Genomic DNA, 26,954 nt, shown 5'->3' on the forward strand with positions numbered 1-26,954 from the left:
TCTTCACCACAAACCCTAATCAGCAATGGCAGTAACATGGTTCGCCACTTTTTATTTTTGTAGTATGTGTATTTTAAAGCTATTCATTATAAAAAAGCCATCTCAGTCAATATTGCATTTTGAAATTATTTTTTTAAATCATACCAAATTCAATTCAAATCAATAGCCTCTTATTATAATGATTATATCAGTAATTCAGCAAGTACGTGGTTAACCTTGAATAGTCCCATTGATTTCAATAGAGTAAAAATTACTGATTTAGGCTTTGGCAAAATGCTGGTTTTTGCTCGGATCACCCTTTTTTAGTACTGAACCAATGTAATATTTGAGGTTTTGTTGTTACAGTGATAGCAAGAATGTCAACTAAGCACATTTTAAAAACAGAAATACATTTGAGAGAAAACTTGAGTGGCTCTTTTATTTTGAGAAGGGCAGCTAAGTAAAGCCAGTTATGGTTCAAAATCTACTTTTATATATAAAGTGAATATTTAATTCCACTTAAGAATCAGTAAAGGCTTGTTTTGGCATTTAAATAGCAGGCTGTCAGCTCTGTTTAAAGGTGTGACTTGCTTTCCTCTGTTTTCGTGAAAGACCTGGCAAAAGTTAAAAGTCATATTTTGTTCAGCGCAACAGAAGGAGCTGAGCGTGAGTGAAATCCGGTTTTAGCTGCTGGAATATTTATGTCTGCACAGCGCGCTCATCTCCCGACTACCCAGACCTTGTGCAGATCCAAACCGAAAGCGTTTGAGCCAAGCCCGCGCCGTACATGCAAGCCTGCAGTTCTGGGGAGCGTCTAACTCCTGCTGCCCTTCCAAAGGGTCCCCCTGCCCGGGAGTCCCCCACTCCTCCCCGTAATGCTTCTTTGCCGTCTTTACCTTGGAAACATCAGAAAATCCCCCAGGAAGCGCAGCGCCCTGCCTAAGCCGCACAGGATGGGAGAGTCTGATGCCAGGATAGTAAAGGAATGACAGATGTGGCCGGCAAGACAGATTTCACCCACGATGCATGTACCTCGAGCCTCACTAACCAAGGAGGTACTTAGATGCAGAGTTTTACGTTAAGTACTACTGGGCTCGTCTCGCACGTGACATGCTTAGATTCATATCAGCAGGCAAAATTGCAAACTGATTTTCCCCACAAAGTGAGTTTTCAACAGATTTTATGCATGCTGTGTAAAAAAAATATACTTAAAGGTAAATGAAAGGTACCTGCATTCACCTGTGCAAGGTTAATGTTTACCATGTTACAGAACAGCCAAGTGACAGTCTGTGACAGTTCCTGAAGACAGAGTAAAACACAGTATATCTGGGGCAAAACCATGTTTTAAATCTGTTTTAAATTTCTAAGCCCACAAGCCAAAATATCAATTGCTTCTAGGAGTGTTTTCCTAGTGGAATATGGGCCAGAGGAATATGGATTGGTTTACCAAACTTCAAGTTCCCCTTTTCTGGTGAGAAAGCTGCAACTAAAACATCTCAAGCATACCCTTAAATTCTCCTGTTTAAGCGATGTTTGTCATTCCTCTTACTGATATATAAATCAACCATATGTGAAACACAATGTGCAAAAAGTTGCAAAACTTTGGTTAAGGCACCAAAAAAAAAAAACCAAAACAAAAACCCAACAAAAAATCATTGCAAGTTTCGAACTCAGCTTGGGCTTCCCATCAAGCACCCAGACTTAACTTATTCCAATTTAATTTGATCCATCTCTGCCAGCGTTCTCTGCCAGAACACAGAGGTCTCATGACCTGAAAATGGCAGGCCCCCTGCCTGCCACACAGGCCTCTTGGCTATTGTCTATTTGGGGGATGTCTTTTATTAGATGCACAAAATGTGCACCATCTCTCTCACAGAAAGACCTAAAATGAAAAGTCACATCAGTTCCTGCTGACCTTCCCCAGGTCTTCACTGACCATCTGAGTCCAGTATGCAAAGTATACCACAAACATGTATTTCCTACATGTATATACAGAGATAGTAAAAGGTTTCTTTTCTCTAACCTGTGAAATTCCAACATATTTTCATATATGTGGAAGTTTCTCTTGAAGGACTTCACTACTTGAAGAAAATCAGGATGTCAGAGCCAAACTCTCAGTACTTTGACTGTTTGGGACTTCTCTTGACCAGCCCTTCCATTAACCCATCGCATGCACTGACTTCTCTGCACTTAAAAGAATGCAGACAGTAAAAGTATAAAATCTTTCTGCTACTGTTTGCATAAATGAATGCTCATTAAATGCACTGCATCACTTGTAACACACTTTTCATATGAAATAAGTGCATATTGGAGAACCACCAGTCAAGAGGCAATGTCTGATCTTACTCAATGATTGTACAGTACTTGCTTTCAATATTAAACTGTTCTCTGGACTGACTTCCTACAGCTACAGCTCCTTTTCCAAAAAGCATTATAGTTACTGAGTCATTGACTGCTGAAGCTGAGAAGCATGTATGCATGCAAGGATTTCACTGGCGTTTGTGGTGGTGAGGGGGGAACACGGACACTTGTTGGCTGGGTCAGCACCACACGTGGCCACCTGCACGCTCTACTTGCCACTTTCGCACTGCATGGGAAAGGGCTGGTACAAGTGTCTAAAATACTCTCCCACCATTTGTATTTCAAGTTCACCTCCTTCCCATGCATTAGTGGCTTCTTGGTGTCCAGGTTCTTCAAAGGGCTTGGGGCATCATCCTTCACGAGGAGAACTGGAGAGAGGGAGACCAGCTGGTGAAGGAGGTGGTTAAGCACCTCGCCTTTGGGTGGAAAACACTGACTTTGGTGAGAGGACTCATTGGTACATTGAGAGAGGAGGGCTGGCCTGAGGGTCTACTTCTGCTCTTCCCTTCGAGGAACAGAAATGCTGGGTGATGCCTGAGGGACTGCAGAAGGTGCATGGCTGCTTAAATAGCTCAGGAAGAGACTGAGGGACTGAGGAAAGAAAAAGGAGAGGAAAAAGCAATGACTAGGAAAACAGCATGCCTGGGATTCTGCTCAGGGTAGATAATACCAGATAATTTTATTTATTTCTTAGAAGGGGAATGAAAGGAACAAAACACAAAATGTTTTAGGAGTATAACTGAGCTGCGCAGGGTTGAACTGGGAAAGCTGAGCAGATGGAGTGACAAAAAACCAAGTGTACTTCCAGGGCACTCTTGGAGTCCTTTGGCAGTGTGAAAAAAGCAAAGGATGAATGGTGGAAATCACTGGGAAATGTGAAGCAGCTGAGATACGACTGCACGGTATGGTGGGGACCTGCTTTAGAGCCAAGGAAGTTACTCAAGAATATAGGGAAAAGGATAGCAGCAATGGGCCCAGCTGTGGCTGAGGAGAGGGGAGGATGGGAGAGAAGTGAAATTAAAAAAACCCAACAAAATGTCAGAGGGGACATGTGGCAGGAGTGGGGAAAACAGGAGAAAAGATGAAGAAAGCTCAGGGAGACCAGAAGATGCTGAGAGCCGTGCAGGCATCAGGAAGGAGACGCTGTGGCCTGGAGCAGGGAGACGGGTGAGACCTGCTGAAGGAGCCTGCCGGAGGTTGCAAACGAGATGGACGAGATGGGAGAAAGGGACAGCGGGGCAGCAAGCCGAGGCAGCCGGCTGAGGGAGCACACGCTTCTTCCCCGCACAATGAGACGGCAGGGGGGCAGCCTGACACAGAGAGCGAGAAAGCTTAGCTCGGGGAATAAAAACAAGAGAGACTCGGTAAGCTTCGCTTTGTTATTAACTGACAACAGGAAAACTGGTGGAAAAGTACTACACAAAGTCAAACATTCGTGTGTGTGTTACCTTTATGTGTGGACTGAAGGACACCGGGGAGACCTGTGCAGGGGCTGGTTCTCTCTCTTTGAAACTCTCTCTCTATAACCAGTGTTGACACTTCAGGTTTATTGAATATAGCAAACACTTGGGTGCTTGATGGGGAGGATAATGAATCCTTTTAGGGTGTACAAATTTGGCATATGTTGCAATTCCCCACCAGTGTGTTCTTCCAGAAATCTGAAGGAGGAGCCGGGCCGGGCACCTTGCTGGCACCGAGGCGCAGCTGCAGCGAGCCCCACGTGCGAATGCACGCTGGCCTGAGCACCCTCGTCCTCTCAGGGTTTCACGCTGGTTGTTAGCTGCCCTGCTGGGTTTAGCTACCTGTTCCCTTCATGGTCCCTAACCTTCAGCAATCTTCTCATTGCCCTCCTGTGCTTTTCACTCCCATCATCAAAACCAGTGACCCCCTCTCTTCTTTTCCCTAATGTTTTCCTTCTGACCTTCTTTCCCAACTGTCTCTGACCTCAGATCCCACCTTTGTCACTCCCAACTTTTTGTATCCATAAAGCCCCTGTGCCAACATCTCCGCTCACTCCTCCAGCAGCACGGCTCTCCCCCAGGTAAGCCACGTGGAAGGTGTGCATCCAACAAACTTGTGTGTCTGAGAGGCGATCGGCACTTCTCTGCATCTGAGAGGTGCTCCTACAAGCCCTGGTACCTCCGGGTACTTCCCAGAGTTTTGCACCTCTCCTGCCAGACGCTGTCCTGTGCAGTCTCTCGCCCTGACTTCCCCCACCATGACCGAACCTCAGGAGGACCCTACCTGTTCCTTCCCAGTTGTCCCTCCCTGGACCTGCTCCGTTGATCATTTTCCCCTTCTTTCTTCCCAGAAAGGGCACGCTGACAGGGCGGGACATGATGGGAGGATGGAGGGAGGCAGTAAGAAAAGGTATTTGCATTTGTCCCTGTTTTGCTGAGTTTCACACAAGGCGGGCTATTGTTTCCGTTCACAGCAAACTGCAAGCTCAAGTCTCATAACTGCTAACTGGTTTTCCCCTGCCAGCATCGGAGGCTAAATATAAGCCCGCGGAGCCGTCCCTGCGTCCCTGCCCGTATCTGGCAGAGCCTGGCATTCCACCGCGATTTCACAGAGATTTTCACGAACTTGGCAGCTGAGGAGAGCCGCCTCTCCCCGAATAAGCTGTAGGAGTTTCTAGAGGAATAGGAAACAGATTGCTAGTTTTCTCTTCAGTGCAAAGGGCAATATTGCAATTTTCTTTTGAGTCTCTAAGTTAAATGCTGCGCTCCACCTCTGGCAGGTAAAAAAAAGTCATGCCAAAAACTTGGTCAGCCCGCTTGTTGTCCAATGGTTTGTTTGGTAACACTGTGGGGTTTTTTTGAGGAAACTGGTATTTTTAAAGGATTGGCAGTTATTAAACAGCATTTAATGCGCAAGGGAAACTTATGATGAATACATTAGCATCTGTGCCAGACCAAACATCTGTAGTTTTTAGTGGAGCAGGCAACAGGAAATCAGAATTTTAATTCTGCTTTCCAGCTGACACTATAAATCAGCTATTTTAAATTCAGCCAAACTGAAGAATTTAAATTTTTGGTTCTTAGGGTCAAAAATGAATAGCCTCGATTCAGCACAGTATTTCACATGAACCAGGCATGTGAGTAATCTTGTCCTTAAATTACTTGTTTACACACTGATAAATGCAGATGATGATAGTTTTAAAAAACTACGGAGGCATATGCTAATTCAAAACATGCCCAGACGAATGGTGGGAGCCTGCCAAGTTTCACAGGTTTTAGGCTTCACTTTCACATTAGAAGTACCTGTATAAATCCAGAGCTGAAGAAGAAAAGTTCCCAGTTGGACTTGACAAGGCATCCCTAGAGAAGAGAGCGGCTGCAGCCAGTTGGCCCCCAGCGCAGCCCCCCGCAGGGGCTCGGACCAGCCCCAGGTCATGCTTACACAGTCTGAGCTTAAGACTGCAACTTGGTAAGCCATGGTAATTTAATAACTTAATGTTGTCCTATTGATGCAAAAGCTAAGGATTCAACACCTACAGTCGCTGGTACCCTTCACTATAGCTTGTTTGTTCGTGGAAATGGCTGATGCTGAAGGGATGTTACAGAAAAAAGGATGAATGAAATCTAGTATTAAAGAACACATTGAACGGAGTATTTTGCAGACATATTGCCTGAATTATTAGAACAGGCTTGTGACTGGACAAAGTATTTAAACTACTCAGAAACTAATTCTGGAAAATATGAAAAAGCAGACAAGAAATATGAAAAACTGCTGAGCAACTTTAGTTAATGCATCTTGGAAGGGCAGTGATGGTATCAAGGTGAACTTAACGAACAGGAGAAATGGTGTGAGATAAACGAGCTATAACTCAGCAAGGACAAGGGTAACCTTCTACGTGTTGGTTGGAATAACTGATTGTGCAAACAGGGTAGAAAGTGACACGAAGGATCTGTGAGTTACCATGTGCCACCAACCACATGCCAACCATTTCATACTGCTGAGAAAAAAATGAGTGTCATACGGGGATGTATGAACAGGAGTGCCATATGCAAGATGTGTGAAGTCATCCTCCTACTCTACTTGCTGCTGAAAGCCTCAGCCTGAATCCTGCGCCCAGATTTAGGCACCGCACTCCAAGGAAGATGTGGAGTGGCCAAAAGCAAGAAGATTGCTCGAAGTCTGGTAAGCACAGTCTGAGGAAACCTGGAATGAAAGGGAAGAGGACTGGGCAAGTGAGAGTGGTCCTAAACATGCAAAGGAAAAGAAATTGTTTTCCAGATGCAGTGGATAAATAAGGAGGACAGCTGAGTTACAAAAGCGGAATTGAGGCTAGACATGACGCAAATGCCGTAGCGGTAGTGCAGCAAAACTCTGGGGGAAGCGGCCCAAGGAGGAGACAAAGTGCAGGGCGAGAAGTATCTGTTAGGAAAGACGTAATCTTGTCCTGTGGCAGAGGGCAGATGATGTCTGGAGAGTGTCCTCCGCCCAGCTCAGCGATGCTGACAAAAAGTTAAAAATCCTCAGCTGCTAAAAACTGGGGAAACTTCATTAATGATTTATACTAGTGAAGGGGCTTTGCCTGAAATGTGTCCGGTGTAACAATTTTTTCTATCTAATTTTTGCTTTTAGCCATGAGATTATGAGTAATAGCTATGAGGCTACACTGTTAGCCAGAAATCCTTTAGCTTTCCAAAGGTCAGTTAATCTATGATCTAATCTGATGGTCGCTGAAATTAAGTGGAAGTAGTTCAGCGGGCTATAAGGGAGGGTGGTTTGTGTCTCTAGCCCTCAGTTACCTCGAGTTAAACCATCCTTTACAAGCAAAACAACATATAGGCATGAAATAGATTTTGAAACGCATGCTGAATCTTTCTGTTGTACTGCAGGAAAAAAAAGGAAACCCTGCCTTTCTAGCTATCTGCTGGTTTAAAACAGTTCTCATTAAAAACCTGAGACCGTCTTTAGTGCCTTCCATTCACCTGTTGATGTTCCTGTCCCTCGGGAGATTTTATGGAGCTGGGGAAGCAGGCAAGGTTCACACGAACTTGGCTGCTCTGTCTTGACTTGTTCAGAGAGAGAGCTGAGCTATGTATTTGAAACTTACTCCTTTTAAGAGTAGAATACTTCAACTAAGCAAGACCATAAAAACAAAAGCCCCAGGAAAAAAAAAAAAAAGGGAAAAGAAAAGCGGAGCTGGCTATACAGCTCGGCAGTTAAAGGAGAACTAAAATAGAAGTGTGCAACTTTTCATAGTTATCTGTAAGTCTTCAAGGATTTCAAGTCTCAGCGTAGTCACTATTAGCGAATTAAAGATCTAAAAGGTTGTCCCAGCGAGCAGATGCTTTGATCTGATGCCCGAACAGAGCTAATATTTCACATTTTTGAGTCACTTTCCCCGGGTACTTTGATTTCATATGACTGGACTTCAGACCGCTTTGCTACTACTCTTGTGACACATCCAGAAATCCTCTCCTATGTACTATCATATGCAATATACACTATTTAGTTTGAGGAACTGAATTTTATAATACATGCACAGGCATAAAAACCCACAAAAGAAATGAAAGACTCAGGTCAGAAAGCTAGCCTTCTTTTGACTCTTTCTCGTGCTGCATTTCCTCTAGATTATGATACAGTTTAATTTTCATGGATGTCATCTGAAAATGAGAGCCGATGTAATGTAGCTGAATTCTCTTTGTCACCAAAGATATTCTGTACGTTAACTGGTAGTGCGATGCACTGAAGCATAGTCTTTAATTAAAGTGCAACAATACCACAGCTACAGTACGGGCATGGCATAGGAACCTGGTGCTGGATATAAAAATAGCTGTGCTGAAACGTGTCATACCACCACACAGTGTGACTAAGTCAGTGGAGACACTCTTACACTTGAAACCTGAAGTATTACTGAGCACCGATTTTCAGCTGGGGAAGCTGTGATCAAATCAATGCATGTATTATTCTCCACAAATGAATAACGGTGCGAACAAGGACATATTAAACACCTACAGCGCACAAAGCTTTTCACACTGGTTATGAACCAAACACAAACAAAGAGGCTGTGAGCTCTCCAGAGCTCTCGTTTTGTCTCCTGTGAAGTCCTCCTGCCCGTTCGGATACAACGCGCGGCATCCCCACAAACACCCTGGTGCCATCAGGAGAGGGCACTGATTTTGGGTCGGGAACAAGCTGAGCGCCCTTCTCTCCTCCTCTTTCCCGCTCTTGAGGAAAACAAAACAAAATGAAACCACCCTGTACCCCACGGTGAGTGAAGGCGGTATGAAAACCAAGGAGATGAAGACGCCTCTGCCGGCACCAGAGCCAGGGAGCGGCCAATGCCGCTTTCTCCGTGGCCCTCCGCTGTGGGACGTGCTGGCACTAACCGGACGGGTCCGTCCCTGACGGGGGGAGGCAAAGCTCTCCACCGCAGAGCTGTGAAACCCCCTACACTCACTCAGCCAACACAAGGGGCTTCAGGAGAAACGCAACCCAGAACCGACCACCGCCCTTACCCCATGAACAGGCGCCTGCCAAGCCAGGCCAGCACCGCTCTGCTCTCCGGAAGAGCCAGCGCTCTCTAAATGCCCAGCGTGCGCGGCCCCTTTGATTTGCCGGCACAGCTGACGCTGTCATTGTGGCACAGGCACCTCTGCAAAGGTTTCCCTCCAGCGCTGGCCACCAAAACCAGAATCAAACGTCCACAGAAAAGCAGCAGCCGGGCTCCCCCCCTTGCACGAGGCACGGCATCCGCACATCCTTGCTCCTCGCGACCGCGTGGGCACCGCATCCTACGGCAGGGTGCTAACGCCACACCGGCGCCCCAGGCGTGATTTTAACGTCCCGGCGCGGTATAGTTTAGGCAAAGAGGCCGTGTGGATTTGGCACGGGGCGGCATCGCAGGGAGCAGGCACTGGGAGCCATGCAGTGATGCTTCTCTGCTGGGAAATGCGTCAGGGAGGCACAAACACACAAAAGAGAGAGGAGATAGGAGATAGTTACCTAACATGACGAAGGGGATTCCCAGGAAGGTGGAATTGTATTTCCCACCAGTGAGATTGATGATCCCAGCTGCAGTCAGGGTGGCAAGGGTCACGGTCAGCAATCCCAGCAGGCCAAGCCAGGGTTTGCTGCGGACACAATCCTGCATGGAGCAGCAGAGAATGGCCAAGGTGACCACAAGGACCAAGCTCGTGATCAGGTAGCGTTCTGACACCCTGCTCGTCTTCTGGAAATCCTCCTTCAGCGAAGAAGAAGTGAAAGGATACATTTTGACTTTCCTGTTGGATTTCTGGAAAAGTTCAACAGTGTCACAAAAAATGGATTCCCACTTCTCTGCCACCATGTCATTCAAGGAGTTGATTGCCTGCAAGTAGTAGGTGAGCTGAATGGCTTCTGCAGACTTCACCCGGTCCTTGCTGTGCACAGTAACCCCACCAAGCTGATGCCCGTTATACACTTCCCTGCCATCCTTTAAGTGAGTAATCGGATAAGTGATTGCAAAATTAGTTCGATTAGAAGAACGAGCAGCCTTTAATTCCTCCAGTACATGCACTATGTCGTCCACTATGCATGTCTTGTCATTGTTCAGGATACATATATGGGCAAATGTGTAATTGAAACCAGGTCTTTGAACTTGGATCCTGGTCACAGCAGAGTGCAACTACAAGGGAAAGAGAAATCACACACGTTATTCATCAGTTCATCTCGCACAGTAGCAGCCAGAACAACAGCGGCTCCTCGCCTCCGTCCCTTTCCTATTCGATCTAAGCAGCAACAACAAAAGTTCTGGTGACTGCGGTATTAATAGCACGCTCATTGCAAAAAAAGGAATCATGCATTAAAATAGTAGTATTATTCCCCGATGCCTTTTGCCGATAACTCGGGTGTGCTGCGACTTGCACCCGTGCATCTGCCGTTCGGCCTCTCCAAATAAGCCAATTGAAAAGGCCCGGACTTCCACTTTCAAGTGATCTGGGCAAACACAAAAGGGAGAACTACAGCCCAACCGTGTCTGGGGACACTGTCGTGCTCGGGATTGCCAAGTTACCCTCTCTCACCAGACAAACTTCGGGTACAGAAGAGCAGTGTGACCGGGGGTGCCCCCCGTGGGGGCCGGGCTGGCAGCAGCAGGGGACCAGCACTCTCTCGGGGTAGAGGACAGGTCATGGCTGCATGTCCCAAGTGCAGAGACTGTCGGCATAGCAGGAACAGGGAATAAGATAGCTGGCATGAATTAATTTGCCCTCTTTTCCCCATCAAATCCTCAGCAAGCGCCAGAGCAGGAAGCAGTGGCAGAGACTCACACGGGTTTTCTCCTTCTCTCTCCAAGAGGTTCTGTTCATCAGGGAAGGCCCTAATTTTAGGGCCTGCAGGTTATTACCTCTTATTGTTTGGTCTAGCAGCTTTCAGGGCAGACTCCTTTGTAAGTCCTTCTGCATCATTCTGAAATTTGCCATGCCTGAGCTCTGACCCAAAGTGCCTTCAGTGATTTTTGAGCATCGGAAGGGCAGAAAAATTAACCTCTCTTCTTGAAAAAATATAGAAAACTCTTGCAACCTTTTATGAATCTGTTTTAGTCAACACAGCAGAAGCAAGAAATCTAAAAGACGGCAAGGGAATAGCCCCAATAGGCTGAGGTTACAGTATTTTTCAAAAGTAGCATATTGAGTTTGCTAATGTTGAGAGTCTTAGCAAAGTGCAAGCTGGTTTTTTTGCACACTTGCCTTGCAAAACGCGCAGGCCTCACCCACCACCATCACCATTTAACTCCTTCCGTGCTGCTCTAGTTGTGTGCAGAGAGTACCAAGACCTTCCGTAAGGATGCTGCGGAGGCCACGGCGATGCCACCCACCACCAGCAGCCTGCGCAGACTTTCCCTGTGGCTGTGATGTCCTTCACCGTGGGCAGCCATGCAGCTCAGAACGGGGCTCCCTCTGCTCTTTTCCAGCTGGCACAGTGGATACCTGACATCCCAGATACCGGGGCCCCCTGCACGCTACTGCGTACGTGCTTTGTGCATGGCTCGGGGAGATATTTGGTTCCTTGAGGTGTCAGTCCGCACAGCCTGGTCGTGCTGCCATGGGGGGAGAAAATCACGGATGGGCTGCACAGAGGAACTGCACGGATTTATCCTTTGGTTCCTTTTACACCGAGGGCAATGGCAGTAGGAGCACTGCAAAGGTGTGGCGACACAACCAGGGCTGATGCAAGAGGAGCCCTCCCTTCACCTGCAAAGTGGGGAGACCACAGCTCTTCCAAGGAGCAGAAGAACCACATTAAGAAAGACTATAATTTCTTTTCCTTAAAGGGGGAATAGTTATTTTCTGCCTTCAGATTTTGAGCAAGACAACGAAAACTAGCTACGGGGGGAGACAATTTCTTTTTCTTTTTTCCTACTTGCATATGCTGTTTTCCACTGCAATCCAAAGAGGGCAGGAGGCTCTTATGCCCGTAAAGAGGCTGGGATTAGGTGATATTTAATGGGACTGGCTCCTTCTGAGGACAAACACTGATTAAAAAAAAAAGAACACAGGGTACATGAGAGCAGTAGAGCTTATACACTCGTCTAGTGGCAGTGGACAAAATGTTTAATAATCACGTCTAAAATCCTGGGTTTGCTGAAGTTAAATAGTCATAGTGACTTTTGTGTGGTATTTCAGACCCATTTGCAGAAAAAAATAATTATATGACACTATGAATCTGATATTGTTTTGTGAATACATTCTGTCATCTGTGATGGGTATAAAAATAGTGAAGCTGCCTCTGTTCCTGAGGATGACATGACATCATATAGGCAAACCCTACAAAATTCCCGTATCCTCAACTTGTTTCTCTAGCAGCTTGGGAGTATATTTTTCCAAATTTGAATAGTTTTTATCTTCTGCAGAACAGTTCAATATGGACATTAGAAAGATAGGTTTGAGAAATAAACTGAACTAAAAAATCTTTTCACAGTACTAGGAGAACACAATACCTGGCCATGGTGAGAAGCAAAATTCTCCGTGTTGGGAGAACCAATAGCTGTCTGTGCAACAGATTAGGGGCTTTTGCACAACTTTCTTCTAAAACAAAATAAATTAAAAGATTTGCAAGAACATGCCAACAAAATGAGCCTGTATGGGGAATTCTTCCCATCTTTCTAGTTTGTTTCTGAAAAACTTGGCTTTGCAAGAGCTGTGTTGGGGTACCAATTTAGGTGTATGTCAGTACAGTTTGGGGAAAATGCCCTGGTTTACTGAATCAAAGACAAATACCTGATTTTAAATTTTTTACAGTGGTAGTTACTGTATGGTTTTCATTGACAATGGTCGTAAAATCAGATGTCATCTAAAGAAGCACAGCTGAAGACAACTAGGAGGAATAGAAGGAATTTCCTGCGTGTATTAGATTCGCAATACAACTCTTTCAGAGAGGATCCACTGAGCGAGACAATGCAGAAGAAACTAAACCATCATGAAACTTTTATCAAACAGTGTGTGTTGCTATTTACCTACCCTCCCTTACTGCTGCAATTGCTTCCTCCTACATCTGAAACACTTTAATATTTAGGTTATAAAATAACCTCATCTGTCACAGCTGTTACTTCATCTTTAGTGAAAGGCTAGAAGCTAAATGTCATACCTAAAATTGTCATTTCTTCTTGAAAACGATCATCTGTGACTCGGGAGCCCGTTCTGTGGCCGTGACCCGGTGCTTCCTCCAAGGCCATCTCGGGCTGGACCGGGCGCCCCGTTGCGGGGACCTGCCCACCGCACCCCGCAGTGGTGGGGCTTCAGGGAGGAGAGGGGAGCAGTAGCCAGCTCTGCGTCCTGGCACATCCCGGCAGCCGAGCAGCCCCCAGAGCCTGCTGCAAGCTCCTGCAGCACAGAGCGGCTCTGAGATATACTCTGAGCTTTGCCAGTGGCAACACCATTTGGTCTCAGAGTGGAGGCAAACAGCCAAAGAGGAGGAAAACCTGCCATTCCCTACATCCCTTCGAAGCATGCCGAGCGCTGCCCCAGCACGCCCAAGGATTCAGCTCCGGGAAGCCTGACTCAGACTTTCATCCTCGGGACTAACACATTGCTTGACCTGCACTTTGCTTTTTCAGACCAGATCTTAGAAAACAAACCTCTGTTGCCTCAGTGCCAGGCAGGGGTGTGCTGCAGCATGGCTGCAGGCTGTCTCTCCCTTCACTTGTCCGTGGCAGCCCCTGCGCCGCAGGGCTGCTGCCTCTTCCCCGCCGAGAGCTGCAGTCCCACGGCACTCTCCGCTCTGCTGCACTGCTGGGGACTCAACTGCGGCCACGCAGGTTTTTCCACTCATATCCACAGCCCACACCTGCGGTTCTGGGTGACTGGCTTCCGCAGAAAACAGAAGGTCCAAGAGGTTACATGGGCACTTCCTATGAGTTCAAGGGATAACACAGTCTGCAATTTGGCTTGCCTGTGGTACAGCAGGAGGTCCCCATAGGAAACTTCAGTCTGTTAACAGTAGACGGTAAAAACTGTCATGTGATGGGGACAACATTTGCAATATGCTAATGCATAATGCATATTGCACTCCTCTGAATGCATATTGCACTCCTCAGTGCAGCAGATTTTAATAGGAAGTAACCACATTCTGAATAAACCTGGCACCTAGTACTGGGACAAACGATTGCCCACCAGATTCTCATTTATCCAGCTGCTTTCTTATCCTTACCGATCCTATTAGGAGAAAGGGAGATTTAAAGGAATAACAAAAGCTGAATGAATGTTTCTTCTTGAAGGGAGACACGCACTGCTTGCTCATTGCTCACAGATTTTTCAGCTAGCTAACAGTGCAAGGAACCAAAAAGCAGTTTACTGCTGAGATGCCAGAGCACTGCAGCAGGAGAGCTGCACAGCATCCCCTAGGCTCCCTGGCCACGGTGGCACACTGTCCATGAAAGTGCTCAGGCACGAAACAGTAACTTCCACCTCCCCCTTTCATCCTTGTTTAAATAGTGACCATCACTTACAGTTCCCTTCTCCCTTCCAAAAATGGTGTGTATGTGCATCCCGTACCATGCCAGACATTTCTAGAACGGTGTTTTCCCTTCTTTCAGCCTTTGGCCATTTGCATGTGGTAACACCTTGGTCTTGGTCTTTGTTTACTCTCAGTCCCATGCTCACTCAGTTACTTCTTTTAGACAGAGAGGAAAGACAGCTTCAACTGGGAGACAAATCCCTTTCTGCAAATACCTGCAGGTGAGGGCCGTACTGGTCTCACGCTTCCACACCAAGGCACGTTTCAGCCTGTGGCACAGCTGACAGAGGAGAGGTGGCGAAATCGCGCTGCCCTGCCAGCTGGTTTTGCCCACAGGCCCAGGAGGGGATGCCAGGAGGCAAAACCTAAAATCCCTTCACTTACCCTGGGCTAAACCATTTGCTCCTGGGCCTCGGAGTACCGTGGCTGCAAAGATTTTGTCAAGCTGTTTTTGGCTGCCGGTCCTCCTACCTCTGCCATCGGCACAGGAGGGCATGGGCCAGGAACCAGAGCACCCCCAGTTTGGCTGCCCTGGGATGGCCAAGCCCCACATCAGGCTCTACGCAACAGCTCTTCCCCGTACAGAGCTTGGCACAACTTTCAGCAGTGGCAGCAAAGCTGAACCTGAAGGCAAAGGGGTTGTACTTAGAGATGTATATTCAGGACAGAAAGGAAAGCTTGACTGTATCCTTACTTCCATGCAAAAAATGCAGGGAGCCATAAGAAGGGGTGAGGAAAAGGTCTTGGCCCCTTTGCTCTGCTGAAAAGTCTTTTTTTTAATTCAAAAGTGAGCAGGTATTACCAGAATTTTGCCAATTTAATCAGGTAACAAAAAAGTCTGCAGCCTCCCTGCGAAGCAAACAGATCCCATCCCAGCAGGGAGGGGTTAGAAACTGCTGATTCATTTACAAAACGGTCCAGTCCCAGAAATCCTTTAAGCCCAAGTTATACAATCTGCCACCCCGATCAAAGCTATGGGCAAAGGGGACGAGGCCTGAGGACCCAGCGATGGCCACTGATGTCCCGCGCTGGTCTCACCTTGCTGGCAGCATAGCTTTGCTCCATGGGAAACTCTGCGGCCACAGTGACAGCAACGTGCAACGGGACACCCGAGTCTTGCCAAGCCCCCATTCCCAGCTGACGGAAAGGCATCCCGACTCCCACGGGAGCTGCATCGCAGTCATAGACACCGTTTTTAATATCAAGGATGTGTACAACCACCTTCTGCTTATCACACAGACTGCAAAAACGTGTTTGGTTTTGCTGCTGAGCGGTGATGTGCGGTGTTTTATAGGGGACATTACTCATCGTAAGGACTCAACTATGCTTTGTTACTTGACATATAGCCGATGAACGGCCAGCTAGACAAAACCAGCTAGATATACAGATGCCCTCCTGTACTATGAATGATCTAGGACATAGAGAGACATGTTTTACTAACAGGAGTAAGATCTTTGCAATGCCCTATTACTTTTTTGTTGCTGTTGCTATTATTTGACTCTATTTTGTCTTTCAGTCTCCATCCGATGGTTCAAATTAAAAATGAGTTTCACTCTAGTCAGTGTTGCCAATTCTTACAATTTTTTTACTGCTGTTTTCACCAAGTCTGTTTTTTTCTCTGAGCCCTGGAGCGTGAAGTATTGTGATTTTTTAAAAAAAACCCTCAGCTTTCATTTAAAAAAAAGAAATGTCTGATCTCATAGTTATGGAGGAAAGCCTGAGAAGGCTCAAAACTAAAGTGAAGAATGAACTCATTATCTATTACTGCTTAAAATCTCATCACTGTTTTGGGCTCAAGATTGAAAAACTGGAAAGCAGGATGAAGACAATGATTTTAAACACAGGCTTCATTTTCATGTGAAGCTGGTTTACTCTTTTGGTAATTTTTACAGGTAATTTGTGCCAAGGAAAATGAAGAGAAAAAAAGCCTTTAATAGATTGCTATAAATTTCTTCACTTTTCCTATGATCTCAGTAATCTCTGGCATTTCCTATCTTTGCAGAGTGCTTTTTTATTCACTTCAAGAGACGGCCTCAATCAAAATGTAAAAAGGTTATAAGAAAGAAAATACTTGCACATCTCCCAGCTTAATTCACGACAGAAAACACTGTGGGCTCTGCAGACATGGGCAGAATTAAACTATTAAGAGTGTATTTTCATCAGAAGAAGGTGCAGAGAGGGAAGGCAAGGCAGCCCCTGAATGGGGCTCTGCCCTGCTGTCAGGCTGGGTCCAGGGCAGAGGTGGCTGGTGGGCAGCAGCCTCCTGACCAAGCCATTCCGGCCGATGGAGACCACCTGGAAGAAGCCAACAGATCCTAACGGCTCAGGAAAAACATCAGAAGTTGCAGCTGGAGAGCGCGCAGCGAGGAACGCCATGGGTAGCTGAGCTCTTCTTCTAGCAGTCCTACAGTCAGGTTTCTTGAAGAGACACTAAAATACTAATTATGCAAACTATGTATTTTTGCAACTAATTTTTTCAGCTGTTCAAAAAGTGGTAAATTATATTTTCTCCAATTTTCATGTAAATAAAATCTAAAAATTGTTCAAACTACAAGTCATCAACTGAGGGGCAACCATTAGTGCTCGAAGTGGCAGATGCGCCACTTTGTGCATTTACATCTCCATCTGCCTTCTTGGTGGCTACAGAAAATTGCTAGATATGATTTCTCTTTTCTAATCTAAAGTGGAGAAGCTTTTCTAATCAATAAGGTCTTAGTTCTGACCGTTGCCCTGGCAGTTCTGCCTGAATTTGTCCCACTGAGAGAAACCCACTCCAGTTGTCAGGCTGATTGCTGCTGGAAGACAGGACCCCTCTGTGCAGCCTGGCACACGGCTCTGAGATGGATTTTTCACGATGGGGAAAAAAAAGGATGAAAACTTTGCTCCTGCGGCTGATCTCGCATCAGCTCTATGGTGGCTTTCTCCACATACCCCAGACCTCTCCATAAACACCTCTCCATAAACACCTTCTGTCCTTCCCTTCTCCTTGTCAGTGAGCTGGAGACACAGTGCAGGCTGTTAGGAAAGGCTCCTCCTGCAGAAGTGTGACCAGCGGTCCCTTCCTCGCTGCAGAAAACCTCAATAGCTGGAACTTCACAGCCCATTGTGTTAATTAACAACTCGACTCCTCCTTCTCCCTTCCAACAGAAGAGAGGGGGTTCTGTTGCTCAAGACCCCAACCTAAAGACAGGATCCAGTCACAACTTTTGGGAAGCCCAAATGTGGTCTCTAGGGAGCCTTGGCAGCTCTGCTCAAGCCATGCGGCACTGCCTGGGGCACCAGCGGCACCGAGGTCCAACGCCTGCCCTGCCTGCTTGCTCCGCTTTCCCGGAGGGGTGACATCCCCCATCACATGCTTCCAGCCATGTACTGAGAAAATCTGTCCCCCGTGTGCTGTGTTAGATGGGAGGCAAGATCTGACCTTCAAAGGCAGGAAAGGCGATGCAACACGGAGCGCTGGGCGTCCCCTGCACGGGCTGCCCGGCTGGCAGCAGCTCGGGGCGCAGCACCGCAGGGGAGCATCGCACCACGGTGCGAGGCAAGAGGGAGAGCAGAGGGATCCCATCCCTGCTGGGGTGGCTGGAGCAGGACAGGGGGGCAGCAGGGACCAGCGCGATGTAGTCGTCCTCCCAGGCACGGGCAACTTCAGGACTTCTGCTCCAGCCCCTGGTCGGTGCTGCGGGAGAGATCAAACCCTCTCGCCTGCAGGAACCATGCCGAGGAGGAGCTGCTGCTGACACCGGGAGCTCAAGGGGGTTTCTGCACGCGCTTCCACGCTATCCTTGCAGCGTGCTATTTATCTTCCCTCTTCCCTGGCTGTGCCCAGATCTTACCTGCGTATCTTAATTCTCATCTGTTTTCGCATAAGATACATTTTAGCCCTGCAGCATTGTGCTGCTATGACAACAGGCTTGCACTTCTGCTGCTCTCACACCCTTGTTTTTCTTGCATTAGGACTCTTTCCCTCATCTTACAGCCTTGCTCTAAAGACAGGACTTCATCTTTTATTTTTTTTTTAAAGCATAATTCACTATTTGTTCTGTTGACTGTTTCCCTAGATGTGTTTTTAGTGCCAGGGCTACCTAGAAAAGGTGGAGACCTACTATATCCATTGCTAGATCCACAGTTGACTGCCTGTGTCCAGGCATTTGGAAGTAGCCGAAGTTATAAAATAAAGGGTACCTTGCATTAGCCAGGATTGCGACAGACCCAGCTTTCGGCTCTCCTGAACAACCAGGACCCACTTCCACCAACTTTGAAAACAATGGCTTAAGCGTGCCGTGTTTGTACAGCAAAGCAGTTGGAACCACAGACATGGGAACATCAATATGGTTATTTCCTCCACAAGTTTCCTCACAGGTAGAAAATAAGTGAGAAAATCCAGGAAGACTGTAGACAGAGCATGCAGGCACACACGTTAACTGAGACATAATAATTAAGGAGCAGAGAGAAGAAATAAAACCCCAACAAGTATGAGGTCTGCAAAATTTTGAAGTTAAATTGTTTCGTTCTGCAGTAATCAGAAGTTATGCAGTTCTTAAATGTGTCCTTAAACAGGAATACCTAATTTTACTATTTGCTTGCATGTTCAAATAGATATCTAATCAGTTATCGAGAGCAGTTGATGGCCAGTTTATATGAGAGAGGCAATGTATAAGCACTCTCTGAAAACATGTAGTCAGGAGAGGTTTCTTTAAAAAAAATAAACCCTCATCTACAGATTTTCATAGAGACAAACTGCAAACGCAATCCCCTTCAGTAAGGCATGTTACATTTAATTCCCTTTTCATCTTTGCATCTTGTCACCTTAAGTAGAGTTTCTGCCAAAAAAGTATTAGTACCGTGTTATTGTTACAAACACAGTAATAACCTAAGTGGAAGAGAGGATATCATTCTGCAAAAAAAGGAAACCTTTTAATAATACTAAAAAAAAGTCTTTTGTGCTATATCGCAGTTAACTTACTGTAAGTATAGAGGAATGAACAGGCTCAAAAGGATGGGTGTCTCAAATTCTGGCTAAATCAGAATATATTTTCTGGGGTTCAGCAATCTGGCTAGGTTTGTATTTCCAGTGAGTCTGTGTGCCTTCAATCTACCAACTTTCTAGCTGCAAGTGGAAATACCACTATGAAATGGTAGGGGGCTGCTCTAACACAGGATGGGAAGCTAGGCTGAAACAATTTGTACAGACTTTACATAATCATCTGAACTTCTGCATGATGGTCCACACCAAATATCCCAATTATTTTTGTTTCTCCAAGCACTTCTTGGAAATACAGGGGTAGAAACCACACTTTCTTCAGTTGTTGTTACTTCCTATCTCTCACTTGAGAGAGTGAAATCTGGAGGAAGAAAGGTCCTGCACACCGACAGCACAGGATGCCAGTGCCCTGTGCTCAGCTATAGAGCAGGTACAGCAGTGAGTAAAATTTCATTATTGCCCTCCCACGGTATCTCAGTTTGAGGATGCATCTCTTGCATATCTGAAACTCTACCGAGGTTTTTTTGTTGGATCATCTATTCAAGGCCAGAGATTCAGGGTATGTTCAGATTTCTGCCTTTCTTCTGCAAATGACTATGCTAGCTGGAAACACAACATTGGGGTGGCAGGCCCAGAATGGTTTAAGCATTTATAGGGAGTTCTGAGAACTACGGATAGAGATTTATACAAAAATAATAAAAAAAAGGGTACTTGGCATCATCTCCAAGTCAAAACTATTATATAAGGCAGCCACACACCTTCCTGCTAATGAGCAGGAGAGACCTTGTGCGGAGCAGCTTGTACATTCAGCAAGACCTGCCACTGCCACGTGAGCAGCCAGCGTCGCGCTGGCAGGTGCACGCTGTCAGCGGGGAGTCCTAGGGCAGCTCCTGCTCCGGGAGTGCCGCTTGAGGTCTGGGGCAGACACAGGCATGAGACCGAGCCCTTCCCTAAATCTTTTCCCAGGCAGCCAACAGGGTGTCATGCAGCAGTGGTAACGGTGAGTTCCTCACGTTTATAATGTGCCCAGGAGGAACTGCACTAAGCTAACCAGAGTATTTTAGAGATGCCACTGAAGAAGCTATTTCAGTAACTAATTAATTGATGAGGATGTTAGGGTGATTAACTTTTGACAGTACCAGCTATCTTTCAACTGCTCAGACCCCAAAACTTTGTATCCCTTTACTAGGGGGACAATAATGGAAGCTGACTTCTTCCTCTGCCCAAACTAGAGGAAATCTTCTCCTTCCCTTGCCACGTGACTAGGGCAGCTGCAGCGGTTCAAGGCTCATTCCCTTCCCTCCGTGGCTGATGAGGTGGGATACGGCAGGTAAGGAAACCACGAAGAGATGCTGCAAGAGCAGCCGGCGCCTGCCTGGGGCAACCATCCCCCTGGGTCTCCCACCCTCCTGCTAGCAGGTGGAGATGCAGCGACAACCACGCAGGAGGAGACAGAGTCCAACCTGACGCCTCTCCTAAAGCAAAACCTCTCCCTCAGGGAGGTCATCCTTCTCCAGAACAGGAAAGATAAGCAAATGCTGCCATATAGGTTCTCTGTCCCAACTGTGCCTACACGGCAGCATTTTCAGGAATGCAGGTGAGATTACTCCACGGTTTCACCCAGGGCCCTTATTTACAAGCGCAGCTCTTTGAGTTGGGTGTCTCTGGACTGGGGCGGGGGGTGTAGCTTCAGATGCCTTTCCTCTCTTCTCCCCTCCATGCCACCAGCTACATGTAGGAAAATCTTCATGGCCACCTTTCCCTTTCCCCTTCCCTTGGTGACTCCAGTTGACACAAAATGATGTAGCCCTGCATAACGACGGATATAATAATATTGGGATCTGGGAGCCCTCCCTCCTGTTTTGCTGTGCTTTGACCCACGGGTCCATCCACAGGGTTGGATAGGCAGCTGCCTGAGCCTGGCTCTGCCCACAAACAGAAGAATAATTAGAACAAAGGACATAATCTATTCTGCACCAGACATACTGGAATTAATTAGATAAGTAAAGAGTTGGAAATAATGCATCAAATAGGCCTGATGATGTCAGATTAACAGTAAGAGTAAACAGTCAAATGGCAATGGTGTTCATTATCTCAGTAAATGAAAAATAATCATTTTGTTGGCAAATTCTGTCTGTTAAAAATGAGGCAGTGTTAAATACTGACAGAACTTTCTAAGTTATAGCTCTTTCGCTGATGTGATAAATCTTATGCAGAAGTTTGCTTGCGGAAAGATTCCGAGTACCATTTATTTGTGTGTCACGATACTATTGATAAAACTACAGATCTCTAGAAAAAGCAGTACAGAGAAAAAATTCATTATCATTATTATCCTATGACTGAGTAAACGTGCACATACTGGATGCGAATGCAATTCATGGTACAAGAAAATGAAGGAATGAAAATCGTCTCTCTGGAGTTTTCTCATTCGCCAGTAACATTCCTGTTACTGTACTTAGTGAGTCGACGCTCGTTAAATCTGTTTGCTCATTACTGTTGTCAAAAGCAAAAAAAAAAAGGAAAACCTAAAATACTGAGTGGCTCTGTACTATAGTTCTGTATGTGGCTACAGTGGAAATAAAATAAATCCACCGTAACAGTTATTTCTTTGTTAAGAGTGAGGTCTCCCCAAATACAATAGGTATTTCCATCTATCTTCTGTTTTAGAAGAGACACTCCCTGAAGCTATTAAAAAGAATTAACATTGGCTTTTGTATGGGCTGACAGTTTGACATTCAAGGGGGAAAAAAAAAAAAGCAGCACTGCTGAGTCTCTGGGGTTTCCATAAGGCAACAGTGAAAACGTGCAGGGCTGAGCTTGCCACACCTCTGTTATTTGTAAACGTTCCTTTCCTTTTTCTTGGGTGAACCTGACCCTCTTCACACACAGTTTTTGCATCTGTCCTCCGTTTTTCCTTCCAAGATTGCTCAAAACTACTGGTGTGTAAACTAGAGTACCGGCTGCAACAAACGCAGATTTCCGACATGTTATGACATATAGCACGGTGAGATGTCCTGTGAAGATTGTGACTCGCACGCTCCGTGCCGCTCAAGTGACAGGGGAAGATGCTGTCCGCTCTAACTTGAGCCGGCAGCACAGGCTGCACCATGCCTGCAATCTACAGCTGAGCTGGATTTCTCTTCATCTACGAAACCAGCATTTTCTGTGATGGTGGGTTGGGAGTGGAGGAATAAAAAATACTACCCGCTAAAAATAATCGGCTGAGTTTATGTCATTTGCCTTCATAAGCAGTGAGAAGGAGGTTTTGTGCTACCCCTCTCCGGGCAGAAGTGAGTCTAGACACAGCAGCAGCCCCCAAAAGCATTCTCGGCAGCTCGGTACCGAACTGTTTTTGAAGTTTGAGTTTATCAAACCCCGAGTCGCCTTAACTCGGAAGCACGACTGCAAGGCGAGTACAGAGGCACCGAAAAAAATATTTAAGCAAGTAGCCTGCCCTTCTCGCTCACCCAAAGCAAATAAAAGCAGAACAGGGAAAAAAGAAGAAGGGGAAAAAAAAAAGCGGGGGGGGGGGGGGGGGGCGGCGGGCCAAGCCAGCGGAGCCCGCCGGCGCTGGCAGGGAGCGCGGTGCCGGCTCCCCGCGGCGGGCTGGCATCCCAACTGTTGCAGGGAGGTGACCGGGCAGCTGCGGCGGCAGCGCCGGTGGCGGGCGGGCAGAGGCCGGTACGCGCGGGCGGGTCCGTGCGTGCGGCCAGGTGCGGGGACCGGGGCTCGGGGCTGGCGGGGAGCGGAGCGGGATGCGGGGCGCCGGGCCAGGCGGGGTGGCCGATGCCCGGGGCCGGGGACCCGCCGCGGTTACCTTGAGGATGAGATCGGTGTGGTGCTGGTCCAGCATGTTGGCCTTGCGGAAGGAGGTGATGATCACCCTGCCGTACCTCCCCGGCGTCTGCAGGTCGGAGTAGAGCCGGTGCTTGGAGCGGTTCACCGGGAAGAGGCTGTCCACCAGGTTCCTCTCGATCTTGGCCAAGCTGTGCGTGGGGGCGAGGAGGTGCTCCACGCTCTCCTCCACCTGGTAGCGGCTGAAGCTGGCGCCCAGCAGGATGGAGATGAGCACGGGAGCCGAGGCGAAGAACACCGGGTGGCTGGCGACGAAGTGGCCGAGCCGGGAGAAGGACGTCCCCAGCCCCCTGTGCAAGACCTGCCGCAACATCCTAGTGCGGAGGGCGCGCAGGAGGGCGAGCGCCGCGCCGGGGCCCCCGCAGCTCCCCCACGGCCCCCGCAAGACCATGGGGCAGCCCTGCCGGGCGCCGCCTCCCCGCCGGCCGCGGCTGCGGGGGGCCGGGGGCCGCCGCCGCCGCCACGCGTGTGTGTGTGCGTGTGTGTGCGGTGTGTGTGTGCGCGCCTGCTCGCCTGTGTGCGTGCGCGGGGCGGCTCGGGCGCTCGTCCTCCTGCAACGCCGCCGTGCCCGAGAGGAGTTTCCCGGCGCCTCGCTGCCCGACTTGCCAACCCGCCGCCCCTCGCCGCGGCCGCGGAGCGGCGGCGCGGACCGCCGGGGGGGGGGGGGGGGGGCAGCCCCGCCGCCGCCGCCGCGGCCCCGCCGCCCCTCGCCGCGGGAAGGGGAAGGGGCAGGCGTCGGCTCGCCGCTCCCCGCCCCCGCCGCGGAGTTTGCGCGGGAGCGGGGCTGCCCGCAGACTGCTGACTAATCCCCCGGCCGCGGCAGGCGGGGCGGGCGCGGAAAGCCCTCCGCCGCGCCCCCGCCGCCCTCCGCCCAGGGGCGCGGGGCCACGCCGGGCGGCGCCTAACACGGGGCGGCGGGGCGCAGCGCGGCGCCTCCCGCCGGGGCCGCCCCGCGGGCCGCGCTCGGGACGCCGCGGCGCGCCCCGCCCCGCCCGGCTGCCGGCCGGCTCCGCCTGCCGCTGCCGCTGGCACCGCCGCGCCGCCACATCCCCGCCCCGCCCGGGCCGCCGCCCCCGGGGCGGCCGGGTAGCGCAGGCTGTCCGCGACCCCGACGGGCGGGCGGCGGGGGCGCGGGACGGCCGGCTGCCCCTCGCCGAGGGGGAGTTAGTTGGGTGTGTTTCGCAGGGGCGCCTTTGGCTCGGGGACCCGCTGCCAGAAACGTCTGCGCGCTTCCCCCGGCGCCGAGGGCGGTCCGCGTCCCGGGGTGCCCGACGGCGCGCCCCGCGCTCCCGCCGCGCAGCCTACCGCGGCGGCGCCGACAGCGCGGCACAGCCCGCCGGCCCCGCGCCGCCCGAGTGGGCATGTGCGAGCAGCGCCGCACATGCCCGTTAGGGAAACCGGGCGCCGGCGGCGAGGCTGCCCCTGCCAGCCTCGCGGTCCCCGGCCGCCCGGCATCGTCCCCGGAGCCGCCCCGGCCGCCCCGGCAGCGCCCCGCGCGGGGAGCCCCGGCCGCCCGCCGGCCCCGCCGCTGCTGCCGGGACCGGGCCGGGGAGAGCGCGCTGCCGCTCCCCTAAGCGCAAGCCGGCAACCCCGGCGGTGCCTCCCCGGCAGCGAGCGGCTGAGCGCGCTGCCCACCCGTGCGTGGGTACACCCCGTCCCCGCGGGGTGCGATCGGGGGGGCACGGCCTCGTCTTTGCACACAAATGGCAATCAACTGCCCGAAAGGAGCGGGAACGCTCGGGTTGGTCCTGTCAGCTCTGGCTGTTGGCATATTCGGGCACACGGATTCCTACCGCTGTCAGCTGGCCCTAGCCGGTGTTTCTCAAACCAAAGGTGTCGATACTAGGAGTCCCGCTCCTAGCCAGGCCCGTGGTTTTAAAAATCGGTGAAAAGGAAGTTTCTGTTTGACAGCTGTTACACCTGTTGCTGCATGAACCGGCAGCAGCTCCCTGTTTTGGTATTGATGGACTGACAGTCATCCTTCCTTTTACATTTCAGTAGTGTCTGACCTAAGCTAATGTTTTGTCATGGACGCTTCATGCACAAAACCTCCTTGACATCATTCCCGTCTCCTCACTCACAGCTAGGTCACACAGCTTGAATGCTAAACTCTTTCCACGTTTCACCACTTTTAATGTGGCGAGAGAGTTAATGGCTTGACTGAGCAGTGCTGAGTTACGGCCAGTGAGGTCCTCTTGTCCCCTGGTTCCTCTGGGGTTTGTGCCCGAGTGCAGGAAATGCTCCAGGCAGAGCTCTGCTTGCAGGGCCCATGAGGCTGCGTCTGGAGTGCCCGCTCCAGGGATGCTGGCATCTGTAATCGTGCCCCTGCTCGGTTCCGCTCCCACAGAGGTGGGTCCCTCCTGCTTGTATCAGTCCTACATCAGTTTAAGCAAAAAATTTAATTTGAATATAACTTGAAGAAAACATCAAAGATGTTCCCCAGACATGGGAAAGGATCAGGCCCAAGTTTGGGTGAAGTTTGGTATCAGGGCAGGCCTCAGAGCCCAAGTCTCTTGTCTCCCAGTCCAGCGCTCTCCCCTCGCTGTTTCCAGCTGTACACAGATGATAGCATAGGCTTAGTCACATTACTGTATATTAGGGGGAAACATCAGGATGTGCCTGGTGCTATGTGTCATTAGCAACAAGCAAAGAGCTTTTGTTGTTGCTGCTGACAGTATCATCTGTGCTGATGCATTTTTTTTTGTCTCCATTAAAAATGTTTTATCATTATTAAAAATGAAGGGGATTATTAATTATTTCCAGTGGCTGATTCACAGTCCTCCAGAGTACCTCAGGTAAACTAGTTTGAGGACCTGACATTCTGCCCAGTTCTCAGCACATTAACATTGGGTAAGCTATAGGTGACCCCAGGAAGAATATATCCATTTTGCGGGGGCAGAGAAAAAACGATGTATCAGCAGTTCTGATGCTGGATGTTCCTCTGTCTTCCAAGACCAGTGTCTCTTTTATCGCCTATTGTAACCAGCACCAGACTGCGCTGTGGGAAACAATGTCTTTCCAAAGGTAGTCATGGGTTTTCACCCCACAAACTTCAGCCTCCCCTTGGCCCAGGGAATCGCCCTGCCTTTGACTGTGGGTTTGCTCACAGGGGAGGGACATCCAGGAGTGGGATGTGAGGCAGCGTGACATGTGCTGCTGGAAATGCAGCTCAGCTGCGTGTGCTCTAACTGTGCTGAGTGAGAACGTTACGATGCTGCGAGCATCCTGTCGGTGTTACCAAACCAGAGGAGAAACCTGTGTGTTCCTGACTCTGCAGGCAGTGAAATCACCTTGTTACCGACTGTCACTGCTCTGGTGCTCCAAAAATTGCCATCAAAATATGTTCTGTGGTAATACGGCTGTCGGGAGCGGAGCAGCTGGCGGCCCCCCACAGCCCTCTGCGAGGAGCAAAGCATGGTTGAGCTCTCGCCTCAGTTGTAAGGGAAAGCTCCAGCATCCAGAGCTCTTGCCGGTAGCACATGCCAGGCAGCGCGCGTTAACCTGCTAAGCATTAACCTGCTCCGCCCGTCTTTTGGAGGAAATGGAAGGGTAGGATTTCTATCACATATACGTGCTACTCTGCTGCAGTTCTGAATGGCGCTTTACAAAATACATGATGATGTCTCATTGCTCTAGAGAGTTTCCAAACCATATTAAGAGAACGATGGGAAGAGATGACCATACAATGAGGTGCAGATGCTGGGAAGAGGGATAATGACGGGGAGGACAATATGATTATGTCCTTTCAAAGCAAACGCCTCAGGGCAGCTACTTTTGGGGCCAGAGTGTACAAGGGAGATGGGGAAGACGTGACTCATAAAGACAGCAT

General features: G+C 49.1%; 1 protein-coding gene across 1 annotated transcript in view; it reads right to left on the reverse strand.

Moving 5' to 3' along the window:
• The window catches only part of PTCHD1 (patched domain containing 1), a 47,773-nt gene extending 23,671 nt beyond the window's left edge, over positions 1–24,102 (reverse strand). Inside the window, exons 1-2 of the mRNA XM_075775047.1 lie at positions 23,088–24,102; positions 9,301–9,961 (exon numbers count right to left, since the gene is read on the reverse strand). Coding sequence (XP_075631162.1) covers positions 9,301–9,961; positions 23,088–23,516 — 1,090 coding nt within the window. The 5' untranslated portion in view covers positions 23,517–24,102. The remainder of the gene's footprint in view (positions 1–9,300; positions 9,962–23,087) is intronic.
• Positions 24,103–26,954: the final 2,852 nt, after the last annotated feature.

Source organism: Balearica regulorum, chromosome 1 (assembly GCF_011004875.1).
Source record: "Balearica regulorum gibbericeps isolate bBalReg1 chromosome 1, bBalReg1.pri, whole genome shotgun sequence".
NCBI lineage: Eukaryota > Metazoa > Chordata > Aves > Gruiformes > Gruidae > Balearica > Balearica regulorum.